Source organism: Rousettus aegyptiacus, unplaced genomic scaffold, assembly GCF_014176215.1.
Source record: "Rousettus aegyptiacus isolate mRouAeg1 unplaced genomic scaffold, mRouAeg1.p scaffold_m13_p_1, whole genome shotgun sequence".
Taxonomy (NCBI): domain Eukaryota; kingdom Metazoa; phylum Chordata; class Mammalia; order Chiroptera; family Pteropodidae; genus Rousettus; species Rousettus aegyptiacus.
The window spans coordinates 99,280,241-99,295,928 of NW_023416284.1; the positions used below are offsets into that span (position 1 = coordinate 99,280,241).

Here is a 15,688-nt window from a genome sequence, read left to right on the forward strand (position 1 = left end):
CAGATGAATTAAACACTTAAATATGAACAATAAAACCAAAAGTTTACTAGAAGAAGATGAAAAATTATTTTGTGACCCAGGATGGGAAAAGAAAGTCTTAAAACCTCAAAGTACAAACCAGTGTGTGTGTGTGTGTGTGTGTGTGTGTGTGTGTGTGTGTAAATTGCGTCAAAATAGGTAGTTCTACTTAACAAAGGACCCCATGGGCAAAATTTGTACACAAGTGACAAATGGGAGACTATTTGCAATGTTTAATATTGCCAAGTGATTAATATCCTTCAGACTAGATTATACTAGATTCACAATAAATAAGCAAGATAAAAAAAAAAAATCCCAGCAGAAAAAATGGACAAAGGACATAAACGGCTGTTTATAAAAAAGGAAGCCCCCAAAGCAATGAGCATATAAAGGTTGCTTGAACGTATGTAGCAAGCAGGGAAATGCAAGTTAAAACAGTAAGATATCATTTAATATATGTTAGGCTGGCAGATATTAGAAAACCAAATAAAACTAAGTGCTGATAAAGATTCAGGGCTATAAAAACGTACACAAATAAAAGGGCACACAGTAAGCACATTAAAGTTGTAGACTGTAAAGATACAGAAATGAGGATAAGGGAAGTATCAGATTTTCATAATTCCCCATCTCATTTCATGGAATTATGGAGATTTTATTATTTGAGGTATGCTCTATAAATGTATCTGTCTAACTGGCAGTATGATAAAGCAAATGAAATGACTGAGGGCACCACCGTCAACCCATCCACCTCGTGGAATTACGACTCTCTCATAAGGATATCTTAGGATATGTGTGTTGTGTGACCATCAGACATACAGACCAAGTGAGGAGACCCCTGTAAGTCTGTATATTGGACACTTAGAATATTTAATTTCCCTTTTAAATCAGTTTAAATAGAAATATAAGTTCTGATATTTTCTTGTATCCTAGTTAGGCATCTTGGGGGGTGTATACATACCACTTTAAAAACCCTTGGACTTAATTTAAACACCTGTTTGGAGAAAGTTATTTGAAATCTCAAAATATATCTTAAGAAGTCATAAAATTTTTAATCGATAACATAAATATCTGTGTGTGTTAATGTAAAATGTTTGGGGAAGATTACCATTCTGGTAATATGTGCCTTCAAAGACTCCCTAGTACACATCCAGTATGAGAAGCAAGTTCCTCAGCCGACTTCATTAATCAGAGATCTGGCAGATCTTTGGGAATAATATTTCCTTTCTTTTAATACCAAGGCACTTCAGTATTAGGATGGATTCCAAAGTGAAATATTATGTTGTGAAATATACAGTTAATGACACTCTCATTTTTTTTTTCTTTAACTTTACAGAGACTGTGCAGTTGATCCAACTTGTGTTTTATGCATGGAGTGCTTTTTGGGAAGTATTCACAAAGACCATCGATATAGGGTTAGTAATGTCCAGATAATAACCATACCTAGTATTGAATTTTATACTAGATACCTTTTCTGCCTTTTTAAAATTCCAAGATTTAACTCAAACAAGGAAGAGCGAATTAAGAAATGTGTTAATTAAACATCATTAAACATATGATGGCAGTATAGAAATGAATTAGGAATCCAGACTTCTTGGAACACATGATTTAAGAAAGACAACACAGATATCAGCTCCTCCATATTGGTTTTCAACTAGTTTGTTTTGATATTGTTTAATGTTATCTTAATAATTCTAGGTTTATGAAGAGGGTTATCAAATATCAGAAGATAAAGGTGAGAGTTAAAAGTGTGAGAGGAAGATTCCGAAAGGAGATTGTGTGAGGCAAGGAGTAAAGAAAAGTGACAGAATTATACATTTCAGAAATGTAGAAATATTATATCTATTGGTCACCTTCTACAAAAGATTTGTAATTTCTTAATAGTAAAGAAGTATCTAGTACAATGTAGAAGAGGGCCCAACTCCAGAACGTAAGACCCACCAGTTTTATTTTTGACTGCTGAAATGCAGTCAGTAATTTTCCAAAAATAGGGTATGTTTGCTTTTAAGTCAGGGATACGAACAAAGGCAGATTATTGCTAAGCCTCTCTTAATTCTTCTACTAGAAATTGAAAACATAGCTATGAATATTCAAAATTAAGGGACTTATTTATTTGTAGCTGGAACTTTTTTCACCCTAATCTCAAGTTAAATGGTAGAGAAGGAATGTTGCAGTCTTATTACTTCAGGAGCCCTGTTGGTTCAGGACTTTTCCTCCTGTTTGTTTTTATTCACAGTACCCAAATATTGATAATGATGAACTAAAAATGGCTACAAAATTGAATTTGTATTTTTGCGTTCTCTTTATTTACATAAATCAGCAGGAAAATCCCAATTTCCTTTAAGCTGTTCTGCCTGTCTTTGGTAATGAGAAGTTTAAAAGCTGTAGGGTAAGGTTATTTACCAAGTGCTTGCTTGCCCATGTTTTTTGACACATATCTTTGCACCCCTGGGAATAACTGTCATATGTGGATTTACATTAATTATTTGTGATACATAACACACAAGTACTTTCTTTAGGCAGAATATAATAGGGCTCATCTAAAATTTTCATCTAATACTCATTTCTAAACTCTCTCTTACAGTATTATTTAAAAAGCAGGATTTCCAGTCTGTCAGTTATTAAATAATAGACCTGTGTTGCCAGATTCTTTGAATCATTTCCATATCTTCAGGAAATATGAGTAATTTTTGAATCTCAGGTGGTGAAAAGTTTTTTATGATGAGGCAGTCCACTTTAGTATTTCCTGAGCTTCCTTCTTTTTCAAGGAATGCTATTTATGGAGTGTTGTTAGAAAAATAGACTATTTCTATAGTTTTTGTTGGTCACTTTCTTTGATGCAAATGAAGCACCCTTAGTAGATCTCTCCTAAGAGACAGCAGCTATAGAAATGTTTACAACTCTTAAATTTGGTGTATTACATTATAGCATTGTAAACTGGTAGCATAGATGCCAACACTATACCAGTTTAGTCAGAACCCAACTAGAAACCCTTGTGATTTTCCTAATTAAGGAAGTCATGTAGATGGACTTACTTTACCTCTTTTAATTATTCATAGTTTACTAGTTCACTACAAAGTAGCTTATTTTATTTTGAAGTCACTTAAATTAGCTTAATAAGGCTTATTTAAAATAAACTTTAAAAAACTGAGAGGTTCGGCATTTAATTTTATCCCTTCAAGAAAATTAAACACTTGAGCAATGTTATTTCCTTAGCACTTGATATTATTATTTATAATCTGATAGCCCTCAGTAAATATTGACAAGATACTTTGCAATTTTTTTTCAAGATGACAACATCAGGAGGTGGAGGTTTCTGTGACTGTGGTGATACTGAAGCTTGGAAAGAGGGTCCTTACTGTCAAAAACATGAACTTAACACCTCTGAAATTGAGGAAGAAGAGGTAAAAATATTTTCAAAAAGTTGTTTTTAAGGAAATACTGTTTTCACCATGAGTTTGAAATATTTTCAGACATAGGAAAAAGGTTATAATATGATAAAAGGATAAACAAAATAGTCCTGTTACTATTAACAGTGACCAGGTATACTTTGCATTTTTATGGGTGCCATTACCATTGCTAGGCTAGTAGTACACTTGAAATTGTGAAAATTTAGTTTAATTCAGACTTTTTATTCGAGATTTTAAGTATTAGCTTTTTTTAAAGTTCTCGTTTATTATGGAAAGGGTTATTTTTCCTATATGTGTAGGCCAGTTAACTTTGTTGTCTTTTGCATATTTGTGTTGTGACTAAGACTTCCTAGGCCAAATAACTTTCTTTTCTGTAGCTATGCATGGCAGCCAGTCCTAATCATCATTTCCTGTTAAATCAGTGACATTAGATATGTTATGGGACCACGTGTATAAATAGATGATAGCTCAGTACAAATTATACTCCAGCTGTAAACATTTGCTTCTTAAAATTGTTGTTGATCCTGTATTATTTTTCTCTAAATGATATTTATAATGATATAGTGGACTCATTAAATAAATACTTGAATTTCTGCTGCTGCTTGTGACAATTTGATGTTTGATTCAAGATCCTCATTTTAGATTTTCTTTTTATATGACAGAGAGGTGGGTACGTTCGCAGTAATTCTGCATTATTAGTAGGTCTGATATAGATTTGGGGCAAGTGAGCATTAATAGTCCTTCCTGGTACACATACTTTTCAGGTCTCAAATATGACCAAGAGTTTATGGTATAGGACAGTGTCTTGTAGACTGTTCCACTATGTTGAACATATAAAATTTGTGCGAAATTATTCAGTGTATAGAAAACATTTTGTATTTTATTTACTTTGTCCAAGTGTTCCAGGATTTGCTAGAGAGACACCAAGTGGTCATGGTTTCAGATTTCTCCACTCCTATTGGAGCAGCTTCATTTTTTTACTTCTTATATGTCGGATTGGAGTTCTGTTCGTAAAAATACAAGACAAACGAAGATATATTTGAAAAAAAGTTTTGCTTTAAAAAAATTGAAAACTAATATAAAACTTTAGGACTATGGGAGAAGATATTTGCAAATTATATATCTCATAAGGGTGTAGTATCCAGAGTATGTATCTTACAATTCAACAACAAAAAGACAACCCAGTTAAAAATACGCAAAGGACTTAAATAGACAGCTCTCCAAAGAAAATGTAATACAGATGATCAAGACACATGAAAATATGCTCACCATCATTAGTTGTTAAGGAAATGCAAATCAAAACCACAATGAGATACCCTAGGATAACTATAATCAAAAAAATGTGAAGAAAATAAGTGTTGGTAAGGCTGTAGAAAAATTAGAACCCCTTGTATATTGCTAGTGGGAATGCAAAGTGATTCAGCGCTGTGGAAAAGTTTGGTTCTTCCTCAAAAAGTTAAATATAGAAATGCCGTATGAGCCTGTAATTCCACTTCTAGATATATACTCAGAAGAACTTAAAACAACTATTCAAATAAATACATGCACACATATTTGTAGCAGCATTATTCACAATAGCCAAAAGGTAGAAACAACCAAAGTTCTATCAATGAGTGAATGGATACACAAATTGTGGTATATACATCAATGTAATATTAGTCATAAAAAGGAATAAAGTACTGACTGATTATTAATAGCCAAATATTATGTTAAATACTATATACGGTTTATCTCATTTAATTCCCAGAATGGCCCTGCAAAATAAATACTACTGGTACCAATATTTTATAGCTGCAGAAGCTTGAGTTTTAACAGAGATTGAGAAACTTGGTCAAAGCATTCCACTTTCTCAGTGCTAGAGCTGGGTTTTAAACCTAAGTAGTACAGACTCCAGTAATGGAACTCTTTAACAGTACATTATCCTGGTTTTTAAAAACATTTTTAGCAGTGGAATTGTTACTTTATGTAAACTTCTAACTTTAAAAACCCCAATAATTAAAAAATAAAAGGTATTAATGAATTTATTTTTTATTTTTAAATGTATATTACTTGTTAGGAAGTCAGTTCATGAAATAAGGGAGGTTTTGATGACTTCAGTTTCTAGTTTATTTCTAGTTTTTAAAGGTAGTATGGAGGAAATCCTCATTCATACCTTATTTGCATATGAAAATAATTAAAATCTTCATTATAGTACATGTATACATTTTAAAAATTCAAATATCATAGAAGTATATCACATAAAAGACTAAAGTTCAATATAATACACACTGCTCTCTCAGATAACCACAGATAACCTTTTTAACGTATGCCTTGCATTCTATAATTTGAAGGAAGAGTAAAACAAAGTTGACTCAATGACAAAGGCTTGCATTCTCTAACATAAATGTAATCAAAGAACTAGAATTATTAGTCACAATCTGTAATATAACATAGGATAAGATGGTTATTTATTTACTTATTCCAGCTTACTCATGCTTTGATGAGTGCGCTTTGAGCAGAAGTCTTTCCTAGCATTTAATTTACCATTGTATATAAGTAGACTTGTACATGCTAGCATCTCTTCACTGCAGAAATAATTTTTTTAATCAGGGACCATTTTTCAAGAAGTTAACATGTGCATACAAAGCTAGCTCAAAAATCCTAGTCCTGCCCCAAACTGGATTGCTGTAGTAGTAAAATTATCAGTTGGTGATTCCCAATATGTAATATAACACATTTCAGAATGTATTTTTATATTGCCATTTAAAATATATGTGTGTGTGGGTACACACACACACACACACACACACACACACACACACACAAACTGATCTGTAATTTAAATTAAAAAAAAAAAAAAAAAACAGCTCTACCAAGACCTGGGATTTTGCAGAACAGAGTTTAGACACTACTGGCTTGGATTCATAAGCATCGATGGTTGTTTCTGCCCCAGGACTATTTAATTCTTATAAATCCTATTTTTCCTAATTATTCAATCTTCTAAATGTCTTGTATTATAGGACATAATTGTAAGAAATGGAGTGACTATATAATGAGATAATATCACCAAGAACTGATTTTTGCTTCTAATTTCTATTTTGATGTAGTATGAGGTTCATATTATTATTAATACCCTCTCTTTTATGAACCCCCAGGAAGTACCAGTTCTAGTTCCTTCTTAAAGTCTCCATAGAAATAGTAGCAGTAAACCTTGCTAGTAGGATAAAATAAAAAAAATTTTTTTGATGGGACATATAAAGCAACCTTTGGAAAAGTAAGACTTTAGGAACCCAGGCAAATGGCATAGATGATAGAAGCTTTGTAAATCTCTTCTTACGACCACTTTAAAGTAGTGACAGAAACATGGAGCAAACAGCAAGCAGAGTCACCTGGGGTCTAGATAAACAAGTCCTACAACTAGGGAGAGAAATAAAAAATCACCCTGGATGACAGAAGGTAGGAGGGGCCAAAGATGCCAGGCTGTCTGGTCCCAATTGGCTGAGTAGGACAGAAGCTATGGCAGGTGCAGACATTCCTCTTAAAGGGGACATGTCCATGACTGGACTTTGCAGTGATGACTCGCTCACTCAGAGCACCAGCAGGACACCAGGGACTTACAGGGGACACCGAGTTGGAGTGAGGGCCAGAAGCAAGGCTTTCTTGCGGGCAGAAGTGCTGGTGGTACCCACTGTTCCTCTGTTGAGCCCTCCCTGCTCCCAGTGTGCAAACTCAGTGCCACCATAGCTGAGACATTATGTAACTGGATAACAGAGGTCTCTCCGCCCAGAGGATTCCCCTAAACTCTGCCTTTCCCAACTCATGATTCTACTCAAGCCACAACCAGTTGTGTCCTCAGCATGCCCTCTGCCCTTTGCTTAGCAGCTCCAAAACCTATACTTGTGGCAACTGGCCTAGGTTTCTCACGTGTCCTCTTGAGGCAGCTATAAACACAGCATCCATGGATTGCTTGCTGAATCTTAACAGGTGTCCCCTGGGGGTTGGGGATGGCACAGGCTGGGGCTAAACTTTGCCTTCAGCTAAACCCCGTCTCAGGATTGCGCCACTGGATACCTACTACACAAAGCCATGCTAATAAGACCAGGAGACTTAGAAGCTTCTCTTAGTATATAGAAACAAACAGAAAGGCAGCCAAAATGGAGACAAAGAAATAGAGCCCATATGAAAGAACGGAACAGAGCTCCAGGAAAAATAGAGTCAAGTAATCTAACAGATGCAGAGTTCAAAACACTGGTCATAAGGATGCTCAGTGAACTTAGGGGAAGTGTAGATGAACTCAGAACTTTAACAGAGATAAACATAAAAATGGAAATGGAAATTATAAAAGGGAACTGGTCATAAATGAAGAATACATTGTCTGAGATGAAGAGTATAATAAAGGGAATCAACAGAGTGAATGAAAAAGAGGGTCAAACTAATGATATAGAAGATAGGGAAGCCAAGGACACCCAATCAGAACGGCAAGAAAAAAGCCAAGAATATGATAATTTAAGGAGCCTATGGAGGCAAAAATGTAACAACATCTGTGTCATAGGAGTACCTGCAGGAGAAGGAAAACAAGAAGTTGAAAATCTTTTTGAAGGAATAATGATGGAAAACTTCCCTAACCTGGTGAAGAATAGATATACAACCCTAGAAAGCTCAGAGAGTCCCAAATAAGATGAACCCAGAGAGGCCTGTACCAAGACACATCATAATTAAAATGCCAAAGGTTAAATACAAAGAATCTTGAAAGCAGCAAGAGAAAAGCAGCTAGGTACCTACAAGGTACCACCCATAAGACTGGCAGCTGATTTCTCTAAAGAAACTTTGCAGGACTGAAGGGCTTGGCACAAAATATTCGATGTGATGAAAACCCAGGATCTACAACCAAGAATACTTTATCCACAAAGCTATCATTTAGTTTGAAGAACAGATAAAGAGCTTCCTAGATTTAAAAAAATAAAATAAATAATGGAATTCATCTACACCAAGCCAGTACTACAAGAAAAGGAGGGACTTCTTTAATTTTTTTTTAAAAAAAGTATCCAAAACATGAATAAAAATGGTAATAATAACTACATATCTATCAACCAGTATCTCAAATGGAAAAGAATTAAGTGCCCCAACCAAAAAATAGGGTGGCTGAGTGGATGAGAAAATGAGACCCCTCTTATACCGCCTATATATAAGAGACTCACTTCAGATTAAGAGACACACAGACTAAAAGGAAGGGGATGGAGAAAGTGCCTTGATGGGCCTAGAAGGTATTGCACTGAATGAAGTAAAGTCAAATAGAGAAAGACATGTACCACATGATTTCATGTACATGTGGAACCTAAAGAACAAAATAAGCTAATAAAAACAAACACTGAGATACAGAGGATATTTTGAGGGCTCCTAGACGGGAAGGAAGTTGGGGGAAGATAGGGAAAGGGGCAAGAGGATCAAGTATAAATGGGTAGTTACAAAAAAGTCATGAAGATTAAGTGTAGCATAAGGAAAATAGTCAACAATGTTATAATATGTAAGGGAGAAGAGGGAGGGGTACTAGATTTAGTGGGGTGATCACTTTGTTAGTTACATAGTTCTCTAGTCACTATGCTGTACAACTGAAACTAATGTATGCCAATTATAATTGAAAAAACTCATTGAATTGTACAATGTAAATATGAGCAGCTAATTGTCTTATATTTCAATAAAGCTATTAAAAGAAAAAGTAAGACTTCAAAAAAATTTTTTTTCTTTTCTTTTTCTTATATTCTTCAAGCCCTCGGCCTGCCTTCTTTGGGAATCTTTGTCCTTTTTCCTCCATTCTTTTTATTCCCCTTCTCCATTTGTTTTACATCAGTTCCACCAGGTCTATCTTTGGTATAGAAAATGTTCTGTACCCTTAAGTATGTTTGCAAGAATGTGTTGATTCCTATTCCATAATGTTGGAACATACTGATCTTATTTAAGAAATGAATTTAACACTATTTAGCCATTGAGCTAGGTAACATGTTCAGATTTAAGGTAAAGCAATAAATAACATTTCTCCAGCCTTGACTGAAAGATACCATGATAAACTTAGTATATGTTTATAGTAATATTTTTTTTACATTACCCTAGAAATTTAATAACGTAAAGTCTAAAGTGGGAAGTTCCATTATGTACATACACAAGCTGCCTAACTGAGAGAAAGCGGGCAAGTAAGTGATTCTTACAACACCAAGGAGCAGTTTTCTGACCTCGTTGACTTTACCCCTTTAGAGTCCTCAAAATCAGACTCTCCTTTATACATATAAAGCTAAACATTGCTTGTCTGTCCTTAGATAATATCCCTTTGTTCTGGAAATTGGGAATTAGTAGGATATGAATCTGTAAAAATGGTTTCATGTTAGGTTTTAAAGATTCTGTAATGCCATTCTAAAGTTTTTAGATATATTCATTAGGCATTAGAGTGCCATCGAATATTTTGGTTCAGTTGATTCAGTAATTGGGATTATGAGCAAAACATTTAGGAAGCTTGATTAGGTAGGATCCAATATGTAGAATCAAATTGAGAAGCCGAAACTGGATCACTGAGTAGTATTTTGAGGGGTAGAGGCAGAATTGGAAAGAGGAGAATTAATGTGCATTTAACAAGATTGTATTTTTTTGTTTGTTTCTTTTTCAGGATCCTCTTGTGCATTTATCAGAAGATGTGATAGCAAGAACTTACAACATTTTTGCTATTATTTTTCGGTATGCAGTGGAGATACTAACCTGGGAGAAAGAAAATGAATTGCCAGCAGATTTAGAGATAGTGTAAGCACAGCCCATCTATTCTTTGTATTTGTATTTGCTCACACTTGATTTTAACCATTTTGATTCTAATTCTTCACAATAACTTTAATACAGCTAGAACATAATGTTTTCTTTTTTTGAATAATAATTTTCAGCAGAACCTTGATTTTACAGTTTTAAAATATGTGTAATCCACTGTAATTGGTGAAGGTTTCATCTTGTTGGTTTAATCAGTTGATAGTCACATTTAAGCCACATCAGGTGCTCTACCACTGGTTTCAGTCACAGGCAGTTTTCTTCATGTGCTAAAACTGATAAGCTAATTCTACATTTCTTTTCGTTCAACTATCAGATATGATTAGGGATTGAGCTCTTTGATATAAATGTGTTTTCTGATTTGACTAAATGCTCAAACTCAGTTTTAACCATTTTGATTCTAAAATTTTATAAAACATATTCCACACTTTGAGCTTCTTTTAGTGTACATTTATCATATTTACCATTTGTGTTTAAATATTGAGGAGGTCGCAAACTTGTGACCAGAGAACTGTATTCTGCCATAGCTCTAGTAAGGTTAAGGGCTAACTTCCATGTCAGTGTGCTTGCCTTCTGCAGCCTTCTCTTTTACTTGTAATTCTAACCAAGCTTGTTGGAATTATTTTCCTAGTTAAGGCTGAATACAGGTTGGAGTGAGGGTCTGAAGGACATTGGTGGTATTCCTTTTTGCCTTTCTCAACAGTGTTCTTAGATAATTAGTTGTGGGTTAAGTATTTTTTAATAAAGTGAGGTATTACTATACCTTTTTGGAAACGTTGAAAATGGCTTAGTACCTTTAAATGACTTTATCTTCATTTGTACTTCAGGTTGGAAAACATTGATCTAAGATCCAAAGTTAGACCCTAGAGAAAAGAAGTTTTGTTTTTATTTTTTCGTTCCTTTGTAGGTTTAGGACCACCAGCATAAAAGAATCTAACTTGTTTCTCTTGTAATGTATTCCTATCTTAGTAAATGGTATTCCATCTACCCAGAAACTGTATTACCCATATCCATTCAGATTTCAAGATTTCAGCTAGTTCTCCTTTTGTCAAATTGTTCTATTTGTTAGTCCTCTCCATTACTGCTATCCTAGTTCATATTACATTCTTTTCTTCCTTGGACAGCAGTGCCTTTCCAGCTGGAATGCCATATCCACTCTTGTCCTTCATGATTCATTTTCACACTGATCCTATCTCCTATTCAAATCCTAGATGGCCCTTAAGATGGCAAAGTCAAAATCCATTATAAGGTCTTTTAAGATTTCTGCTTCTCTCAGACTAATCTTCCTCCCTGTGCTTCAGCTCCCAGTATTTACCTTTGTCTCCTCAGAGCCTTTTTTAAGTTTCTCAGTCTTGGCACTATTGTCATTTTGGGCCAGATTAATTCTTTACTGTGGGGACTGTCCAGTGGATTATAGAATAATTAGCAGCATTCCTGGCCCTTACCAACTAGATGCCAGTGGTACTCCTGTTCCAGTCACGACAACAAAAAATATCTCCAGACATTGCCAAATAGTCAGCAACCGAGGTCAGAGGGTAGAGGAGAATTGCCCCCTATTAAGAATCACTGATAGCTAGTTGTGACTTCAGGTCTTCGGTTACTTCTCTGGCAATTCTCCTCTAAACTACCAGACCTGTTTTACCCTGCTCTCTAGCATCCTACTCTTAATAAAAGCCAGTTTACGTAGAATTATGTATCCAATATCTATATTCCTCACTGTACGGTACTGTTATAGAGCATGGAGACCAGGGATAACTTTGTAATAGATGCCCAGTACCTAGAACAAAGTGTGTTCTTAATAAATCAGGCTGGAGCAAGACAATATACAAATAGATAATATATCACTAATGTTTTATCCCACAGAGAGAAGAGTGACACCTACTATTGCATGCTTTTTAATGATGAGGTTCATACTTATGAACAAGTTATTTATACTCTTCAGAAAGCTGTTAACTGTACACAAAAAGAAGCCATTGGCTTTGCAACTACAGTAGATCGAGATGTAAGTAATTTCATTATATTAATGTCACATAATTGAACTTTTAATTCAGAAAAGTCCTAGAATATTGAATTAAGGTATGTATGTCTAAGCTATTTTTTATTTCATCTGAATATCAGCACAAATATATATATTGGGTGTAAACTCTAAGCTGTTGTCAGAAAGTTTAGGAGGAAATGTAGATACAGTTGCCCTCATTCTACCCAGTAATTAGAAATATTCAGTTATGAAAATAGAAATTATATTAGCCTAAGTACTAAGCTTGGCCCTAGAGGGAAGAAGTCTCAATCCTTTGGCTGTTTCTTCTGATATTTGCCTCCGTGATCCTAAATAAACGTTTTTTAAGCTGGAAAAAAAAATTATATAGCAGCCTAGAGGAATAAGTATTATGTTGTTCAAGGAAATACATTTATTAATGGCTTGAAAATGTTGAGCTAACTTCAAAAGAAACTATTTTGATTCACTTTTTCATCAATTAATAGAATAAACACTTATTAATTGACCAAAGTTGTTGTATGCTCAAATAGGTGTGCTTGTTTACTAATTCAAATGTCATTCTGAATATAATGTTTTTATAAGTTAATTTTAAATATCTTTGTAGGGACGTAGGTCTGTTCGATATGGAGACTTCCAGTATTGTGAACAAGCCAAATCAGTAATTGTGGTAAGTAATTTAAAAACATGCCTACACTATTATTTTTTATTAGCTTAAAACTAGTTCCATATTTTGGCATTTGTGAAAACATTTCTCTCCTTTCATAAATATAAAGCAAACATAAGCCAAAAATCATGTTTAAAGATATGTTTCTTGAGCATTGCATTATTGTTTTATCTCATTTTTTAAAGTGTGTAAGATTGATATAGAAAATGAATATTTAGATGAAATATATGTTTTCTACTTTCCTATTTCTCCATCAGAGATGTCTTAGAAAGTTTGTTGCTTTTTGTTGTGTTTTGGAAGGAGTTTCATGTCACTTTTTAGGAATTAAATTGGCCTTTAGCCCCAAGATTAGAATTCAAGGAAGATTATTTCTTGATACCTTATAGCAAGGTATGCTGCATATTTTAATAACATTTCGTATATGTATTATTTCTCTGAAAGAAAATTTCCCCACATTTATATTTTTTTTAAAGGGTAGAATTTATTATTTTTAACTATCCAGTATAACTGCATTTTATGTAATAGCCTTTTTAAAAAACATGTTATATTATGAAATGTTTTAAATATGCATAAGAAATAGAGATAACACAATAAACACCTGTTTGCCCACGTTATATTTATTATTTTCTTTATACTTACTTTAAATAAATAAAATAGTATAGAGGCTCCTATGTTATTCCTTAATCCCCTTAATCTCCTTCCTTAATTCCCCTTAATACTCCTTCCTTAGTGATAACTACTTTCATTAATTCATTTTTTCAATCTCATGCTTGAAGTTCATCTATTAAATATCTGTCAGTATTATATGTATTGATTTGGAGGCCCTTAAACATATAACAAGAGTCATACTGAATGTATTATACTGCAACTTGCCTTTTTATTTCAGTATTATTTCTAGATTTGTCTGTGTCGATACATGTACCTGTAAAGTATTCTATTGGCGGATCTACCGTGACTTTTTCATTCTCCTGTTGATGGACAGTTAAGATATTTCCAATTTTTTGCTATGACTAGAGCAGTCTTGCCATGGACATTATTTTGTTCCCTTGTTGCATAGATGCAAAAGTTTCTCTAGAGTTTCTACCAAAACTGGAATTTTGGGGATGTTAAAGTATGAGCATTTTCAGCTTTATTAGATTTTGCAGGTTAGTCTCCAAAATGTACAATATACATTTTCACCATCAGTATATGAGAGTTTCCATTTCTCCACAGATTTGTCAAAACTGTATAATTGTTAAATATTTTAATTTTTGCCACTTTGATGTGTATAAATGACATCTTCTGGGTTAAGTTCGTATTGCATTGTTTACTAAGTATCCTATTTTATATTTATTTTATCAGTCGTTTTAAGTTTGGTGTGAATTCCCTGTTCATACCCTTTACCCATGTTTTTTGTTGGGTTGTCTTATTTATCTGTTTGTTTGTTTTTTACTTATTTGTAGGATTGTCTGAATTTTGATCTTTTGTTACAGATATCTTTTCCCAATATGTAACTTATTTTAAGTTTGTTTCTGATGACTTTCATTGAGCAAAAGCTTTAAATTTTAATGTAGCAAAATATATCTCTTTATGGTTTGTACATTTTGTATGTTAAGAAATTCTTCCTTGCTTTCTGGACATATTCAGTTTAATAATACATCAGAAAGTATACTGCTTGTGTAAAAGAATATTCCCTTTCTTAGGAATTGTATACTAAAGTATTTAGGGATAAGGGACACGATGCATAAAACTTACTCTCAGTGGTTCGTTTTTTAATAAAGTAGGTGTGTGTATATGTCTGTGTGTGGAGAAAGATAATGTACAAATGATAAGGCAGTTGGAATGAAATGTTTACAATAGATGAATCTGGGTAAAGGAAAAGATTTTGCTTTTTTTTTCCTTTTTATTGTTGCTTTATAATTTATTATATGTTCAGTAGTATTGTTTCAATTTTTCCCCTTTTAAAAAATAGATGTGTGTAATCTCTGGTGGTATTTTCATAGATACATTCATAATATAGACTGGAATGTCCAGAAATAGATACTAGTATAAGGAAAATCTAGGAAACCACAGGTGGATTCTAAGAGAGGAGGAGAGCTTCTTAACCAAGACTAAAACCCAAGGTGTTAGAAATGAAATACATTTTTTTGGCTATATAAAAAATTTGCATAACACAATATTCCATAAACAAACTTAATAGACAAAGAGAAGGTTTTGAAAACTTATTTCTAACACATATGGGTAGACATTTAACATTTATGATAAAGAGCACTCAGGTTATCAAGTAGGGAACAAATAAAATAGAAAAATGGTCATAAGATATGAAAACGTAATAACAACAGAGAAAATATAGGTGAAATAAGACTCAAACTCTCTAGTAATCAGTAAAATGATAGTGATTTTTATATCCATCAGAGTGAAGAAATTAGAGTGATAAAATACCTTGCTGGCAGACATGCAAGAAATAGGAATACTCATATAAAAATAAATTGCTACAGCTTTTTTGGAAAACAGTGTAGCATCTATTCAAGTTTTACCTCTCCTAGTAATTTATCCATAGAAATATAAGCACCAGTAAGTGTATGTACAAAGATGTTTAGTACTGCTTTTTTTGTAGTCACAGAAGACCGAAAACAAAGGGAATATGAATGCCCTTCTCTAGAGGATGTTTGAATAAGTCCACATCACAGAATATTACAAGTCATTAACCAAAAAAATCGGTTAACGCAAAGATGCACAAGAGTATGTATAGTATCCCATTTTTGTAAAATGAAAATCTTTATTAATGTATACATATATAATATATATAGATGGAGAAAATTTGCAAAGATGTACTGTGTGAAT

At 33.5% G+C, this 15,688-nt stretch overlaps 1 protein-coding gene across 8 annotated transcripts in view; it reads left to right on the top strand.

Moving 5' to 3' along the window:
- Nucleotides 1–15,688, top strand: part of UBR2 (ubiquitin protein ligase E3 component n-recognin 2) — a 97,420-nt gene that overhangs the window by 21,615 nt on the left and 60,117 nt on the right. For 7 of the 8 annotated variants that reach the window (XM_016128576.2, XM_036218164.1, XM_016128577.2 and 4 more), the window contains exons 3-7: nucleotides 1,352–1,430; nucleotides 3,306–3,419; nucleotides 10,060–10,190; nucleotides 12,069–12,207; nucleotides 12,806–12,868. In XM_016128576.2, coding sequence (XP_015984062.2) covers nucleotides 1,352–1,430; nucleotides 3,306–3,419; nucleotides 10,060–10,190; nucleotides 12,069–12,207; nucleotides 12,806–12,868 — 526 coding nt within the window. Of the gene's footprint in view, nucleotides 1–1,351; nucleotides 1,431–3,305; nucleotides 3,420–10,059; nucleotides 10,191–12,068; nucleotides 12,208–12,805; nucleotides 12,869–12,917; nucleotides 15,587–15,688 lie in introns of those variants that run through there. The other variant, XM_016128579.2, reaches the window with a different exon arrangement.